Genomic DNA, 18,413 nt, shown 5'->3' with positions numbered 1-18,413 from the left:
TTTTATTATATAAACATTTATATATGCAGAAAAGTAGACACCTATTACACAGATTCAACAATAGCATTCTGTCCTATCTATCTTTGCTGAAGGAGATTAAATAAGTTACAGACATCATGACATCTTGTCTCTAAATATATCAGTATGCACCTAAAAATAACAAGAACATATTCCTGGATAACCACAATATCATTGTTACACCCAAAAGGCTTAACACTAACTCCTTTATATTAATGTTACATGGTCCTCTTAACTTTTACAGTTATGTATAAATCATGATAATAGAGGCTTGTTATTTTCCTCCCTCAAAACAATTCTATACATTATTTTTGAATTATTAGTGGGAAAGTTAGTCCCTAAGATTAATCAACTTTGCAAATCCTTTGGCTTTTACTGGTAATGTGAGAGCAACTCCTCCATCATGTAAAAAATGCATCCTTAGAGAATGTTCATTTGATAACCAGTAGAAGTCACTGGAATTTCATACATAGTGCTTCCTTAAGATTTTCCAGTGTTCTTCAGAGATTCACTTACTTCTTTCCATGTGTCATGGGTACAGACTGAACATCAGCAAGAACCATGGCATGCTCAAGACTTTGCCCTTAACAGAACCAAGACCTCTGGCCAGTGTCAGATAATCTGTCACTATAAGCTACTTGTATCCAAGCCAGATATTTATTGCTATTGATCTGCCTGGTCCTAGCAAAAGACTTTTGTTCTCCCAGACCGGGACTTTGACCTCAATTAAGTTATGAATTTCAATCCGATAGACTGCTCCACTTACCCTACTGCTCTCCCTGACTGGATTAATTAGAATTAGCTAGGCCGAGAGTCACCCCGAGCTCCTCATGGATCATGTTATTTTAATAATAAATAAAGGAACAGCAGCAACGTACAAGAAGTATTTTGAAATATTGCTCATCTAGAAACATCATTCAGAACCTGCCAATATCAATTTCTCTGACTTTGATTACCTCATTTATTTTTTATTTCTTTTCATTCATTGAAATTTCCCCTAATCTCAGCTTTCCAAACATGTTCTTTGCATACAGAAATCAAAGTACTTGCCATTTTAGCACTTTGCTGCTATTTCGGAGTTTCATTAGAGAGTAACTCATCAAAGGAATCATTTGCAAAAATGTAACTTAAAACATTTAAAATCTAAGAGCATCAAGAAAAAAACATATCATCATCTACGGAAAAGAGTACTAATCTTTACCTAAATGCACTTTTCCTATAGTTGGCCAATGCATAAAAAGCAGACAAACAGAATGTCACTGTAAAGGCAATATCCAAGCTTATGAAGAATAAGAATGTGTAAAATACATTTATGTTTAGCCCATAATCCATTGGGAAAGATTACATATTGGCCAGTGGGAATTCAAATCATGTTGATACCAACAATGACTAGTGGGATCAGAAATTGCTAAATATACTATATGGTCCTAATTTTATGACTTAATCTCTGAACAATAAAAAAAAATTATTTGAAAATGTAAAGACTATTATTTAAGAATCTCCACATTCTGGGACACAGTTTTTGGTATTTGATAATGAAATTATAAAATTTCTAGAAAGTATAAAGAGAATCCTAAAGCCATATATATTATCAATTGATATTTCTGATGTAGTAAAAACCCTTGTACTTCTTTATTTATTGAAATTCTGATTTTTGATTGGCTCTAGGGAACATAAAGAAAAGATTTAATTAGAATGCCCAGGTAGGCCGGGCGCGGTGGCTCACGCCTATAATCCCAGCACTTTGGGAGGCTGAGGTAGGTGGATCACGAGGTCAAGAGATCGAGACCATCCTGGTCAACATGGTGAAACCCTGTCTCTACTAAAAATACAAAAATTAGCTGGGCATGGTGGCATGCGCCTATAGTTCCAGTTACTTGGGAGGCTGAGGCGGGAGAATTGCTTGAACCCAGGAGGCGGAGGTTGCAGTGAGCCGAGATCGCGCCACTGCACTCCAGCCTGGGTAACAAGAGTGAAACTCCATCTCAAAAAAAAAAAAAAAAAGAATGCCCAGGTAGTAATTTCAATATTAAAAGCAGTGGACAACTAAAGCATAAACTCTGCTCTTAAATTGCCAAGAATTACAAGTATATTTGGAAAGCACATCCTTAGTGCAAAAAGATATTCCACAACACAATAAATCAGTGTTTTATCAAACCGTTAAAAATGGAAGTTTTCTCATCAAATAATCTTGTACAAAGGAAACTGGCATGCATGAAAGTGTTTCCTATAATGAAAAATAAACATACATATATATATATATTTTAAGTACAGCTATTGGATTTAAATTCCACATGCCCCTCTCCCTGTTTACTCGCACATGCACACTCGTTTGGGTTCTGCAGAGGATGTAAAACTTTCACTTATTTTAGAGAAGAGTTTTACATTTTCCTACAGAAAGGTGCTACACTCAAGTGCTAGTAAACATTTCTTCCTCAGTACTTGAAATATTATTAGTAATCTAGGAAGGAAGTAAAACAGATAAGAAGAGAGATGCTTTACAATGTGTGAGAGAATAAAGGATTAAAAAAATAATCTGAAGGCTAGTGTTTTCACAATTATCTACTCAGCAGAAAAAGAAGATCAACAGACAAAATGTATTGTGTTTTTGGCAAAGAGCTTCTGTTTTCACACCTGACTTTCGTTGACTTGTCTATTCTTAAGTGGAATTAAAGCAATTCTTTAGAAAATTAACAGGTGACTTAACACATTAGCCCAGACTTTTCAAGAGATTCTATAATTAAAATCACAAGGACACTATGTGATGGAAAACAGAAAGCATATTTATGTCTTCATTTACAGATAAAATATTTGAAATACAGACAGTGACTTAACATCACACTGAAAAAGAAAACATGAACAGATCAACAGTGAGTAATATGAATGAATCAGTGATAAAAAATCTCTCAACAAAGACAAGTCTAGGACTGGATGGCTTCACTGCTGAATTCTACGAGAAGAACACCAATTCTCCTCAAATTATTCTTAGAAAAAAAACCTAAAGAGCAAGGAATTCTCCCTAATTTCCTTTACATTACGGGATACCAAAATCAGATAAGGATGCAATAAAAAAAGAAAACTACAGGCCTGATGAACATAAATGCAAAAATTCTCAACAAAAAGTATTTTGTTGTACAGAATACATCATGATCGAGTGGGACTTATCCCAGGGATGCAAGGATGCTTCAACATATACAAATTAATAAACATGATATAGCACATCAATAGAATAAAGGACAAAACCATATCACTATCTCAACAGACACAGAAAAAGCATTTGATAGAATTCAACATCTCTTCATAATAAAAACTCTTAACAAACTAGGCATAGAAGGAACATACCTTAACATATAAAAGCCATATGACAAACCCACAGCTAACATCATACCAAATGGGGAAAAAGTGGAAAGCCTTTCCCCTAAGAACTGGAACAAGCCAAGAATGCCCACTTTCAACCCTCCTATTCAACACAGTACTGGAAGGGTTAGCAAGAGCAATTAGGCAAGAGAAAGAAATAAAAGGCATCCAAACTGGAAAAGCTGAAGTCAAACTGTTTTTCTTTGACAAGGATATCATCTTGTATCTAGAAAAACCTAGAGGCCCCACAAAAAAATCTGTGAGATCTAATAAACAAATTTAGTCAAGTTGCTGGATACAAAATCAACACATAAAAAATGAGTAGTGTTCCTATACTCCAGTAATGACCTAGCTGAGAAAGAAATCAAGAAGGCAATCCCATTTACAATAACTATAAAAAAATACCTGGGAAAAAATTTATCCAAGGAGATGAAAGATCTCTATAAGGAAAACTACACAACTGATGAAAGAAATTGAAGAGGATACACACACATACAAAAACAGAAAGACATCCCATGCTCACGAATTAGAAGAATATTGTTTAAATGACCATACTGCTTAAATTAATCTACAGATTCAATGCAATCCTTCCTATCAAAATACTGATGTCATTTTTCACAGAAATAGAAAAAATAATTATGAAATATGTATGGAACCAGAAAAGAGCCCAAATAGCCAAAGCAATCCTGAGCAAAAAGAATGAAGCTGGAGGCATCATACTATTTGACTTCAAAATATATTATACTGCTACAGTAAACAAAAAAGCATGGTATTGGTATAAAAACAGACACACAGACCAATGGAACAGAATAGAGAATCCAGAAGTAAATCTACGTATTCAGAGTCAACTGATTTTCAACAAAGATGCCAAGACTATACACTGAGGAAAGGACATCCTTTTCAATAAACGGTATTGGAAAAACTGGGTTTCCACATGCAGGGGAACAAATTGGATCCCCATCTCTCACCATATATAAAACTCAACTCAAGATGGATTAAATACTTAAATGTAAGGCCTGAAACTATAAAACTACCAGATGAAAACATAAGGATCTTGGTCTAGACAAAGATTTTATGGTTAAGACTTTGAAAGCACAGATTTTTAAAAAAACAAAAATAGCTAAATGAGACTTTATTAAACTATAAAGCTTCTGCACAGCAAACAATCAAAAGAGTAAAGAGTCAACCTGTAGAATGTGAGAAAATATCTGCAAACTATCTGACAAGGGACTAATATCCAGAATATACAAGAAACTCAAATCATTTAATAGTAAAAAAAAATAATAATCCTATTAAAAAATGGGCAAAGGATGTGAATAGACATTTCTCAAAAGCAGACAAACAAATAGCTAACAGCTACATGAAAAAATGCTTAACATCACTAATCATCAGGGAAATGTAAATCAAAACCACACATATCATTTTATCCCAGTTAGAATGGTTATTATTAAAAAGATTAAAAAGTAACAGATGTGGCAAGAAAGCAGAGAAAAAGCAACTCTTATACATGGCTAGTGAAAATGTAAATTAGTACAGCCACTATGGGGCAACAGTATGAAGAGTTCATAAAAAACTAAAAACAGAACTACCATACATTTTAGCAATCCCACTACTGGGTATTCAGGCCAAAAAAAAAAAAAAAGAAAGAAAGAAAAAAAGAAAGAAAGAAGTGTATCAAGATACACCTGCACTTTGATGTTCACTGAAGCACTATTCACAATAGCAAAGATATGGAATCAACTGCAGTGTCCATATACAGATGAATAAAGAAAATGTGGTATGCATACACAACAGAATACTAGTCAGCTATGAAAAAGAATGAAATAATGTCATTTGAAGCAATGTGGCTAGAACTGGAAGCCCTTATGTCAAGTGAAATAAGCCAGACACAGAAAGACGAATTTTACATGTTCTCACTCATATGTAGGAGCTTAAAAAGTTGATCTCATGAAGGCAGTGGGTGAAAGGACTGGTACCAGAGGCTAGAAAAGGTGTGTTGGTGGGAGGCAGTGATGAAGAGGCTGATCAATAAACATACAGTTAGATAGAACGTATGTTTCGTAGCAGAGTAGGGTTACTACGGTTAGCAACAATGCATTGTATATTTCAAAAGCAGTTAGAAGAGAGAACTTGAAATGTTCTCAATACATAGAAATGATAAAAACTCCAGGTAATGGATACCCTAAGTACCTGAACTGATCATTACACATTCTATGCATGCAGTAAAATACTTATAACACAAAAGAAGTCAGTAAAGAAAAACCAGAGAAACAAAGAGCAGGTGGGACAAACAGAAAGCAAATAGCAAGCTGGTAGACTTAAACACAACTATACCAGTAATTATATTAAACATAAATGAATTAAACACTGCAATTAAAAGACAAAGATTATCATCGTAGATAAAGACCAAAACCCAACTACACGCTGGTTATAAGAGACATGCCTTAAATATAAAGATACAGTGTTATGGGCTGAATTGTGCTATCTACACCCAATTCCTCAATATGACTATATTTAGAAATAGGGCCTTTAAAGAGGTAATTAAGGTTAAATTAGGTCATAAAGGTGGGGCCTTAACCTGATAGGGCTGGTGCCCTTACAAGAAAAGAAAGAGACACTAGAGATTTCTCCATATATGAGCACAGAGGAAAGGCCCGTGAGGACACAGCAAGAAGGTGGCTATCTACAAGCCAAGGTGAGAGGCCTCAACAGAAACCAACTGTGCTGGCATCTTAATCTTTGATTTAGAACCTCCAGAACTGTGAGAAAATAAATGTCTGTTGTTTATGCTATTTAGTTTGTGTATTTTGTTATAGCAGACCAAGTAGACTAACATATACACATAGGGTACAAGCAAAAGGATAAAAAAAGCTGAGTGCAGTGGCTCACCCTTGTAATCCCAGCACTTTAAGTGGGTGGATCACTTGAGGTCAGGAGTTCGAGACCAGCCTGGCCAACATGGTGAAACGCTGTCTCTACTAAAAAAACATAAATGAGCTGGGTGTGGTGGTGCACACCTGTAGTCCCAGCTACTTGGCTGGAGAATGGCTTGAACCCAGGAGGCAGAGGTTGTGGTGACCTGAGATTGCACCACTGCAGTCCAATGAGCTACAGACCTAGACACTGTCTCAAAAAAAAAAAAAAGGCAATATACATTCAGTAGCTAAGCTATGAGATAGCTTAGGTGCATTAAGTGCATTTTCATCTTGTTATTTTCAACTTATGATGGGTTTTTCAGGATGTAAGTCCATCATAAGCCAAGGAGCATCTGCAGTGTACTTTTTCCCCTCTTAACTGCTTTCAATTTTTTTTTTCTAATTTATCTTCCAAAGCTTGATTTTAATGTGTCTTGGTGTGGATTTTTTCAGGTATATTTGTCTATGGTTCTCTCAGCTTCTTAAATCTGTCGGTTTATGCCTTTTAACAAATTTGGGAAGTTTTCAGTCAGTATCTGTTTGAATTTTTTTTTGTAGTTCCACACTCTTTCTCCTGTCCTTCTAGCACTCTGATGACAAAAAAATGTTAGATCTTTACAATTGTCCTACAGTCCTGGAGCCTCTGTTAATGCCTTTTCCATCTACTTCTCTCTGTTGTTCAAATGATATAGTTTCTATTGATTTATCTTCAAGTTCACTGACCCTTTTCTTTATCATTTCCATCTAGTATAGAGTGCATCCAGTGAGTTTTTATTTCAGCTATTGTATTTTCAATTCTATAATTTCCATTTAGTTCCTTTTTAGATCTCCTATTCCTTTGCTGAGATTTTCTGGTTTTTTTTCCCCATTTGTTTCAAGAATGTAACTACTCATTGAAACATTTTTATGATTATTGTTTTAAGACCTTTGTCAGATAATTTCAACATCTCACTGTTTGATGCATGTTGATGTCCTTTTACCATTCAAGTTGTGATTTTCCAGGTTCTTGGTTATGATAAGCAATTTTCAATTTTGAGTATGTGAATCTGCATTCTATTTAAATCTTTTCGTTTAGCAAGCAGTTTCCCTATTTGGGTTTCTTGTGCAGGTCCTGATCTACTTTCATGAGTTGTGGTTCCAATGATAATTTCATTTTCAGAGCCCTTAGTACTATTTGGTTCTGCCTTGCTTGTGTGCTACACAGAGGACAATGTGAACATGTAGGCACTATTCCACACTGTAGTTCAGTTCTCAACCCTTCTGTCATGTTAATTTTGGTCAGTATAATGTATGAGTCACTCTGGGATCTTTCCAGGAAGCCACATGCAAGTTTAAAGGATCTCTTTCTCCAGCTCCCTCCTCTCTAAAAATCCTCCCCCCGAGCTATCACTCCCTATTTGGGAAGGGTAGAAGTACTACCTCATTGTTGCCTTTATTACCATGGTTGGGGAGGTGGTGAATATCCAAGCTTACCACTTGGTCTCCACTGACACTACACTTATGACAAAAGGGGAGTATCACCTGCTACCTCTGGGCAGGAGATGAAGTCTAGGTTTCCCATTTGGCCTCTTGTGGCATCACCCTGGTTAGGAAAGGAAATCATTCCTGCTACCATTGGGCAGGAAGTGAAAGCCCAGGGTTCTCACTCAGCCTCTGTTGATAATACTCTGATGGGGAGGAGAAGCACTGCTTGCTACCACCACCCAGGTGATGTCTAGGTTTCCCTTTCAGCATCCAAGCAAGGGGGTGGGATATTCTTCCTCCATGTATTTGGCTGGGGTAGGGTGGGTATTGTTGAAAAGTTCTGTTCTGTTAGATTGTCCCTTTTCCTGTCCTTTGGCAAGAGATAACAGGGTTTTCTTATCTGCACCTGTTTCTGGGTTGTGGGCTTCTCCAGAGCCCACTTCAGCTTATACAGAAACAAAAAGAAAACCCAGAGAAATCACCACAGTGTCACTTCTCAATTCTTAAGATCCCTATTCAGTCAGCTCTCTTCTTCTAACGTTTCAGTCTTCTTATGCTTATTTGCTGTATATGTCCAGGGTTTTAAATCTGAACTGAATAGGAAGAATAGGCAGAAGTAAGTCTTATCTGGAACTGAAAACCCCTTATCTAAGCATTAAAGAATAGTTAATACTAACCTTAAATGCATTCTTTCAGAGAATAAAGGAGTATTTCCCATCTGGTTTTATGAAGCTAATAAAACTATCTCTATTTGCAAATAATATAATCTGGTATATAAAAATTATAAGGAATCCACTAACAAACTATTAGAACTAGTAGAAGTATTCAGAAAGAATGCAGGATACAGATCAGTAAACACAAATCTTTTTTTTAAATTTTTGTAGCAACAGGGTATCACTATGTTGCCCAGGCTGGTCTCAAACTCCTGGCCTCAAGTGATCTTCCTGCTTTGGCTTTCCAAAGTGCTGGGATTACAGGTGTGACCTATCATGACTGGCCAAAAATCAATTGTATTTCTATACATTAACAATGAACAGCCGACGCGGTGGCTCACGCCTGTAATGCCAGCACTTTGGGAGGCCGAGGTGGGCAGATCACGAGGGTCAAGAGATCAGGACCATTCTGGTCAACATGGTGAAGCCCCGTCTCTACTAAAACTACAAAAAATTAGCTGGGCATGGTGGCGCGTGCCTGTAATCCCAGCTACTCAGGAGGCTGAGGCAGGAGAATTGCCTGAACCCAGGAGGCAGAGGTTGTGGCGAGCCGAGATCGCGCCATTGCACTCCAGCCTGGGTAACAAGAGTGAAACTCTGTCTCAAACAAACAAACAAACAAACAAAAAAAACACTAAACACTTGTTATATCCTACCCACCCACCCCCACCCCACACAGATACACACTATGTAATGAGATTACAGATGATTTTATTTATTGCTTTGTACTTTTCTCATGTTTTTGAAATCTTTCATGAGACACAGATAGGCACAAGGTATTCATTTAGAGGGCACATTGCTCTATGCTAGCCTATAAACCATAAGCTTATATAATTCATAGATCATAAAGCCCTTATACATTTCTGTACCACTTAAACACACCAGTACACAGTATTGACACATATACCACAGATGCTCCTACTCCTCCTGCCAATAAATGTTCAGCATTCAAATATCTTTTAATGTGCTTTGCGGGGTAGTTTTAATCTTTCTTCAGGGCTTGAAAAATCAAAGTTACTCAAGAGGTCAGAGATAGGTAGGGGTGTGTGTGTGTGTGCGTGTGTGTGTGTGTGTGTGTGTACACACACACACGTGCATGTAAGCCATATCCTAATCCCAAATGTAAAGAACCTACCTTCCAGAGTGGAACTAAAAATCAATACCAAGCAGTGGAAGAGACAAAACTGTATCCACAATACTGTCAGATAATGAATAAAATCTATAAAGCATCTTTCTTAGAAATAAAATTTCAAGTTTCAATTGCATCACAAAACTAGAAGCTGCAGTACAATAAAAAAAAATGTAGGAGATAGACCAAAGGGTAAAAGATGACAGGAAAACACAGAGTAGACTTTGACATATCTCTAATTACTGCTTCGTTTCAGACTAATGGTAAAAATTAGTCTTCAGATAGTTGATAACATCAGACTGTCTGTGCTGAGTTAGTACCAACATCTGTGGCCAAGCAAATACTTCTAATAAAATTGATTTTCCTTTTTGGCAACCAATAGGCCAGTCAATAATAATGTTGTTTAAGAAATATTGAGTCACGAGGGAGATGAACCTTTCCTTCCATTTATGATGTTTGTATTGTCTATATTTGAAAAGAATTTTCAATAAAGAAATCAAAGAAGATATTACAAGGGAAAGAGCTATTCTGAGAGCTAATCTCCAGAAGCCCTCTGACTTGGAAGCATGTTAGCAACTCAAACTGGAAAAGCCAAAAACATCCCATTAACTAAAATTAGACTGTATAGATTATGACTGTCAATAGTAAAAGAAAATCAAAGCCAGTGGCTACACACAATGGGCATGTGAATACAAAGGGGGCAAGGAAAACATTGTGCCAGGCATATAATTCTAACAGATCCATCCCAAAAACCTACATCGAACTTATACTTTGCATTAAAGGTGGTGTTAGTAAAGAATGTCTTATAAAGCCACATAATGTAGTTTTTGGCTTAAATGTCTCATACTATCCAAATAAACAGAACATAAGAAATCCATAAGGCAAAAACCTCAGGCAATGCCTAACTTGAGGAAATTACCCTACACAACACCTCCAAACAATTTGTTTGGTTAAAAAAAATGTTTTGTTGTTTTTTAGAGATAGGGTCTTGGGCTCTGTCACCCAGACTGGAATGCAGTGGTCTAATCATAGTTCCCTGTAACCTCAAACTCCTGGGCTCAAGTGATCCTCCCACCTCAGCCTCCAGAGTAGCTAGGATTACAGGCACCTATCACTACAACTGATTTTTTTAAAAAATTTTGTGGAGATTAGGTCTCACTATGTTGCCCAGGCTGGTCTCAAACTGGTGTCAAATGATCCTCCTGACTCAACCTCCTGAAGTGCCAGGATTACAGGCATGAGCTAAATAAGCAAAAACAGTAGAAAAGATTTTGAATGAGTAGTGAAGGAATTTGCCCAACCAGATTTTACAATATATTTTGAAGCTGTAATACTTAAAACAGTGTAGCACAAATACATGAACAGAAAACCAGAGCGATGGAATGGAAGAACAAGCCCCCAAAATTGACTGAAATACATAAAAGAATTGAGACTATGATAAGACAGTTTAAATTACTAGAGAAAAGATCCCAATTATTTATTCAATAAACATTACTGGAATTGGATAGTCATCTGGACAAAAAAAAAGTTGGCACCATCTGGACAAAAGTAAAATTCCTATTACATACATATGATAAAGAAATTCTAGATGAGTTGATTAAAACCATGAAATGATAAAAGCATTAGAAGAAAATATGGGGGAAAAATCTTAACAACTATATCACAAAGGAGAAATTTTCCTTACTATATAAAAAGTGCCTGTAAGTTAAGAAGAAAAATACCATCAATACAATGGGAAACTGAGGAAAAGATAGATTAAAAATATGATATACCATTCATCAAACAGAGAACAAAAAGTGTTATGATGAACTATTTGGTATGGCTAAAGAAACAGGAATTCTCTTATACATTGCTGGTGGAAGTATAAATTGTTACAGTCCATTTATATGGTATTAACTAAATTATGATAAGTTCTTTAAAAGGAATATTATATGGCCATTAAAAAGAATAAGGCAGGACTATAAGTACAAACATAGAACAGCCTCCAAGATAAATTATTAAAAAAACAAGTTATAGAACAGCGTGTACAGTTTGCTATCATACTGCTACTTCATATTCTTGCATATATAACATTCTAAAAGGATATACATAAAACTGGCACTAGGTGCTGCCTCTGGGTGGCTGGGAAACAAAGCTGGAAAGAAGAGATTTTTTTAAGTACAGCTTTTGTTGTTGTTTGTTGTCTCCTTTGTGTACATACATTTACTTACTTACAGTGAACTACATACATTTCAAAGTAAGGTTTGGTCCTAAGTGAGGCAATCGGCCCAAGAAGAAGGCATACATTTCCAATGGGGAAAGAAGTATTTCTTCTGATGAAACAACAGTGATTTATCCCAAAGGTTTGGGCAGGTGTTTAGGTCCTTTCCGGTTCGCACGTTCTATTTTAACACCTTGCCAGTTGCTTTATGAGCTGATCTTATTTATTCAACATTTAATTACTGAGCAATACTATGTGTCAGGTATTATGCTAAGCACCAGTGATATAACCAAATTCTGGTACTTGTATATGGTGGTGTCGAGGATACAGATATGTAAGCAGCCAAATATAACACAAAGTAATTGCACTGTGATAAGGAGCAGGGGTGTCTAACTGGTTATAGCAAAGAAAGGCTTCCAGGAGGAAATAATATATAAGCTGAGGCCTACACAGTGAACAAAGGAGAGAGAAAAATAGTATTATTTAAAGGCCAAGAAGTGAGCAGCATGTCAGGGTCTTCAGAACAAGTGGAGTTTAGTATACCAGGAATAGTACATAAGCAGAAGTGCGCTGAGAAATTAGTGGTGACATAAGCAAGACCCAGATCATGAAGTGCTTTACAGGGCAAATTATATTTAAATTTTATCTTAGAAAAATAAAAGTAAACAGGAAAACATTGGTAAACTTGAATTTTAGAAAACCCCTCAATGAAATGTGTGGAATATATTGTAGAATGCCAAGATTAGAAGTAGGGATATAGTTCAGAGTGCTGAAATAATTTAAGAAGACTGAGCGAATGTACTGTTGATGTTGAAAGAGAGAAGTGGGTTTATTTGAGAGACTAAGGTTACTTAGGAAACAGAACCTACAGGACTTGAGTAAGTATGAAGGTGAGGGAAGAAGCAAGGAGAACTCCTGGGAACTGGTTGGATGACGGTGCCAATTATGGCGAGTGGCAGGTGGGGAAGGGTGGGCTGTTGAGGGAGGCTGGTGTTTAGTGTTAGATATTGTGAGTTTGAAGTATCTGAGGGACATCAAAGAAGAGAGACGTGTGTCTGGAGCTACTGGCTGAGATATGTATTGGTGATAAAGATTTATTCTACTTTCTCTGTGAAATAAGAGGTATTCTGAAGATAAAGGCCAGAAGACTTGGTAGTCAAATTTCATGATATTACCATGATTTATGTTAACACCAGTGTTGTGTGATTTTATTATTATTCTTTTAGCTTTTTCCAGAACCCAAGCATAAGAAGACAAGGATACTTATGTTACCGCTTCTATTCAATATAGTACTTGAAGGTCTAGCCAGAGCAATTAGGCAAGAAAATGAAATAAAAGGCACCCAAATCAGTCATCAGGATGTCTATTGTCAAAAACACAGAAAATAACAACTGTGGGCAAGGATATGGAGAAATTCAAACATTTGTGTATTACTAGTGGGAATGTAAAATGGTACAGCTACTGTGGGAAATAACAGGGCGATTCCTCAAAAAAATTAAACGTGGAATTATCATATGATCCAGCAGTTCTATTTTTGGGGTATATACTCAAAAGAAATGAAAGTGGGGACTTGAACAGACATTTGTACATCCATGTTCATAGTATCATTATTCATAATCGCCAAAAGGTCAAAGCAAACCAAGTGCCCATGGATACCGAAACAGACAAAATATGGCAAATACATAAAAATAATAATCAGTTTTAAAAGGGAAGACAATTCTGACACATGCAAACCACACAGATGAACTTGATGATGTTATGCTAAGTGAAATAAGCTAGTCAAAAAGGGACAAATATTGTATGATTCCACTTATACAAGGTACCCAGAATAGTCAAATTCACAGAAATAGAAAGTAGAATGGTAGTTGCCAAGGGCATAAGGAAGGGAGGAATGGGAAATTAGTGTTTAACAGTTACAGAGTTTCAGTTGGTGGAGATGAAAAAGTTCTGGAGATGGGTGGTGGCCATGGGTGCACACAATATGAATGTATTTAGTGCCACATAACTATACACTTAAAATGGTTAAAATGATAAATTTTATGTTATGAATATTTTACCACAATAAAAAAGAGAAAGAAAACAAAGCGGTAAATTTTAATGACTTTGGATTTGGCAATGGTTTCTAAAGAAACCATAAACAAAAGAGAAAACAAATGATAAATTAGATTTCATCAAAATTTACAACATGTGCATCAAAAGACACTATCAAGAAAATGAAGAGAAAACCCACAAAAAGGGAGAAGACACTTGTAAATCATGTATCTGATAAGGGTCTAGTATCCAGAATATATAAAGCACTCCTACAACTCAACAACAAAGAGACAAACAAATCACTTTAAAATGGGCAAAGACTGAAGCAGACATTTCTCAAAAAAAGACATGAAAATAGTCAACAAGTATATGAAAAGATACTCCATATCATTAGTCATTAGGGAAATGCAAATCAAAATCATACCATGATGAGGTATCACCTCATAGCCACTAAGATAGTTGTTTTTTAAAAGGGAAAATAACAACCATTGGTGAGGATGTGGTGAAACTGGAAGCATCATACACAGCAGCTGGGCATGAAAAATGGTGCAGCTCATATGGAAAACAGTTTGTCAGTTGCTCAAAAAGTTAAATATCAAATAACCATATGACCCAGTAATTCCACTCCTATGTATGCAACCAAAAGGACAACAGGTATTCAAACAAAAATTCAAGTACACAAATGTTCACAGCAGGATTATTCACAACTGCCAAAAGGCAGAAACAATCCAAACTGTCCATCAGTTGATGAACGGATAAACAACACGTGGGATACCCAAAACATTCAGTCATAAAAAGGAACGACGTACTGTTATATGCTACAATATGAATACACCTTCAAAACATTATGCTAAGTAAAAGAAGTCAAACACAAAAAAAAACATAAATCTTATGATTCCATTTATATAAAATATCCAGAATAGGCAAATCTACAGAAACAAAAAGCAGATTAGTGGTTGCCAAGGTCTGGGGTGAGGGGAGAAATACAAAGTGACTGCTTAATGGGAACAGGGTTTTCTTTTGCGGTGATGACAGCATTACCGAACTATATAGTAGCAATGATTACACAACACTGTGAAATGCACTAAATGCCACTGAATTGCACATTTCAGAACAGTTAATCTGGTAAATTTTATGTTATGTGAATTATGCTTCAATTAAAAAAGTAAAAGCTCTTCTTTATCACTCTTACCTGACAGTTAATGTCAGCTCTATGTTGTAGCAAGACTGTGACAAGATCCTTATGTCCTCGATCACAGGCCCAATGAAGCAGAGCCCTGCCCTAAAAACACAGAATAAGATAAATGAATTTGTTGTATCAGTTGTAGGGTCATGTAAAAGATATAGTGTTTTAAGAAAGACAAGGAAATATGTAAAATTATGGGTTAATTATTCTAAGAATGACTGATATAAAAATGCACTATGGGAAAAGCAATAAACAATTAATGGGGCCAGGCACAGTGGCTCATTCCTGTAATCCCAGCACTTTGGGAGGCTGAGGTGGGTGGATCACCTGAGGTCAGGAGTTCAAGACCAGCCTGGCCAACATGGTGAAACCCTGTTTCTGCTAAAAATACAAAAATCAGTGGGGCGCGGGGGTGGGTGCTTGTAATCCTATCTACTTGGGAGGCTGAGGCAGGAGAATCACTGGAACCTGGGAGGCAGCGGTTGCAGTGAGCCGAGATCGCGCCATTGCATTCCAGCCTGGGTGACACAGCAAAACTCCATCTCAAAACAACAACAACAAAAACAACAACAATCAATCAATTAATGGGAAGCCCTGAGATCTACTACTGGGTCTATTATGTCCTAGCCCAATAATCGCTTTCAGCTCAATCACTTATAGAGTGGAGATAATGACAGTAGTAACAAGAACAATATCAATAATATCTGCTGAATGAATGAACTATAAGAAAATGCTCTGTAAACCGTACTTTTAAAATATATGGTTTTCTTAAGTATTATGCCCATTTCTTCTTTCTTCTGGAAAATAATCATATGAAGAAAAAAGCAAGCACTTAAACCTAGATAAAAATTGTAATCTAAATGTACTATATCTAAATTTCCTCAAATTTATTCCTTAAAAAGATTAAACAGTTTGAAAAGGGGAGGATCCAAGATAGCCATTTAGGAACAGCTCAGGATTGCAGCTCCCAGTGAAAGCACAGAGGGTGAGTGGACACCACATTTTTATTGCCCACAGACTAGGAAATTCCCAGGCAGAGGAGCTCCACAGGTCACCAGCGCGGCTGTTTCGGCCAGCGCGCCTGTGCCAAACGGCGCCGCTGCTTTGCCCCGCGCGGCTGCTTTGTCGGCGCCCCGGAGCCGCGGTTCTCCGTACAAAATACACCGGTCCGGGTGCCCTTTTGGCTGGCGACTGGAGCCACGGGAAGTCGCCCATTCGTCTGTTTAAAAAGGGGACTGAGCAGGGAACCAGGACAGTAGATTCCAGGGCAAAAAAAAAAAAAAAAAAAAAAGCGCCACAAACCTCAGTGCCGCTGTTTAAGCCAGCGCAGTGAGTGGCCGCAGGGGAAAACAAACAGACCCCGGCGCCTCTTCAACAGGCGACTGGAACACCAACTTAAAAAAGGCTCTGAGGCAGGGAGCCAGGCGATCAGGCTCGGCTGGCCCCACCCCCACAAAAGAACAGCAACCAGAAACTCTGGATTGAGAGTCTCACAGCAAGCGCAGCTGAACCCGGGAGGGTCCAGCTCTGTGGGGGAGGGGCGTCCGCCATTACCGAGGCAGCCCGCCATGACGGAGGTAGTCGGCCAATGCCGAGGCAGCCGGCCAATGCCGAGGCAGCCCGCCGTTGCCAAGGCAACCCGCCATTGCTGAGGCAGCCCCCCGTTGCCGAGGCAGCCCGCCATAGCAGAGAGACTCCACCTCAACAGAGGTGGGCCACCATCGCCAAAGCAGTTCTAACTACATCCATATAAACAGAACTGCAGGGAAGTTCACTCGGCAGCTGGGTGGAGCCCACAGCAGCTCAGCAAAGCCTCTATAGGCCAACAGTGACTAGGCTGCCTCCTTGCTGGGCTGGGCAGGTCTGAAGGAAAAAAAAAGAAGGCAGCAGCATAATGGAAACACATAAATAAAGCCCTAAATCCCTGGGACAGAGCACCTGGGAACAAAAAGCAGTTTATGAGTTCCGCTACAGCAGACCTAAACGTACCTGCCCAGCAGCTCTGAATGCACAACAGAGCTCACAGCTCACCATTTGAACTCCTATAAAGAAGCCACCGTCTCCTCAAGCAGCTCCCTGACCCCTATATATCCAAAGAGCCACCTCATAAAGGAGAGATCATATTGACACTAGGCGGGTATCCTTCTGGGACAAAGATAGCAGAAGAAGAAAACTGGTAACAACCCTTACTGTTCAGCAGCTGCTGCAGGTGAACCCCAGGCAAGCAGGGCCTGGAGTGAACCTCAGCAGACCTACAGCAGAGGGGCCAGACTGTCAGAAGGAAAACAAAGAAACAGAAATAACATCATCAACAAACAGAACGTCAGTCTGAAAGATTTGAGACCCAATCTGAAAGCCAGCAACTACAAAGTCGACAGGTGGATAAATCCTTACAGATGGGAAGAAAACAGCGCAAAAAGGATGAAAACACCCAAAACCAGAACACCTCTCCTCCTAAAAGGGATCACAACTCCTCACCAGCAAGGGAACAAGGTTGGAGGGAGAACGAGTGTGATGAAATGACAGAATCAGACTTCAGAAGGTGGGTAGTAAGAAACTTCTGTGAACTTAGAGAACATGTTCTAACCAAATGCAAAGAAACTAAGAACCTTGAAAAAAGATTTGACGAAATGCTAACGAGAATGGACAAAATAGAAAGGAATATAAGTGAATTGATGGAGCTGAAAAACGCAACACGAGAACTTCGTGAAGCATGCACAAGTATCAACAGCCGAATTGACCAAGCAGAAGAAAGGATATCAGAGGTCGAAGATCAACTAAATGAAATAAAACGGGAAGGCAAGACTGGAGAAAAAAGGGTAAAAAGGAATGAACAAAATCTCCAAGAAATGTGGGACTATGTGAAAAGACCTAATCTACGTTTGATAGGCGTACCTGAATGCGACGAAGAGAATGAATCCAAGCTGGAAAATACTCTTCAGGACATTATCCAGGAAAACTTCCCCAACCTAGCAAGGCAGGCAAACATTCAAGTCCAGGAAATACAGAGAACACCACAAAGATATTCGTCAAGAAGAGCAACCCCAAGGCACATAATCGTCAGATTCACCAGGGTTGAAATGAAGGAGAAAATACTAAGGGCAGCCAGAGAGAAAGGTTGGGTTACCCACAAAGGGAAGCCCATCAGACTCACAGCAGATCTCTCAGCAGAAACCCTACAAGCCAGAAGAGAGTGGGGGCCAATATTCAACATCCTTAAAGAAAAGAACTTTCAACCCAGAATCTCCTATCCAGCCAAACTAAGCTTCATAAGTGAAGGAAAAATAAAATTCTCTGGGAACATGCAAGTACTCAGAGATTTCATCACCACCAGGCCAGCTCTACAAGAGCTCCTGAAAGAGGCTCTACACACATAAAGGAACAACAAGTACCAGCTCAA

The 18,413-nt window shown here is 38.1% G+C and overlaps 1 protein-coding gene across 7 annotated transcripts in view; it reads right to left on the bottom strand.

The window, feature by feature from the left end:
* ACBD6 (acyl-CoA binding domain containing 6) overlaps positions 1-18,413 on the bottom strand; it is a 220,859-nt gene that overhangs the window by 103,421 nt on the left and 99,025 nt on the right. For all 7 annotated transcript variants that reach the window (XR_004272769.1, XR_004272770.1, XR_004272768.1 and 4 more), the window contains exon 6: positions 15,020-15,109. Coding sequence is in view for 2 of the 7 variants with exons in the window: in XM_032291240.1 (XP_032147131.1) it covers positions 15,020-15,109 (90 nt within the window). In the remaining 5 variants the exon portion in view is untranslated. The remainder of the gene's footprint in view (positions 1-15,019; positions 15,110-18,413) is intronic.

Source organism: Sapajus apella, unplaced genomic scaffold, assembly GCF_009761245.1.
Source record: "Sapajus apella isolate SASKATOON/1434 unplaced genomic scaffold, GSC_monkey_1.0 scaffold25, whole genome shotgun sequence".
NCBI classification, from domain to species: Eukaryota; Metazoa; Chordata; class Mammalia; order Primates; family Cebidae; genus Sapajus; species Sapajus apella.
Note: the sequence above shows the minus strand (reverse complement) of the source record. Positions and strands in the feature narration are given on the sequence as shown.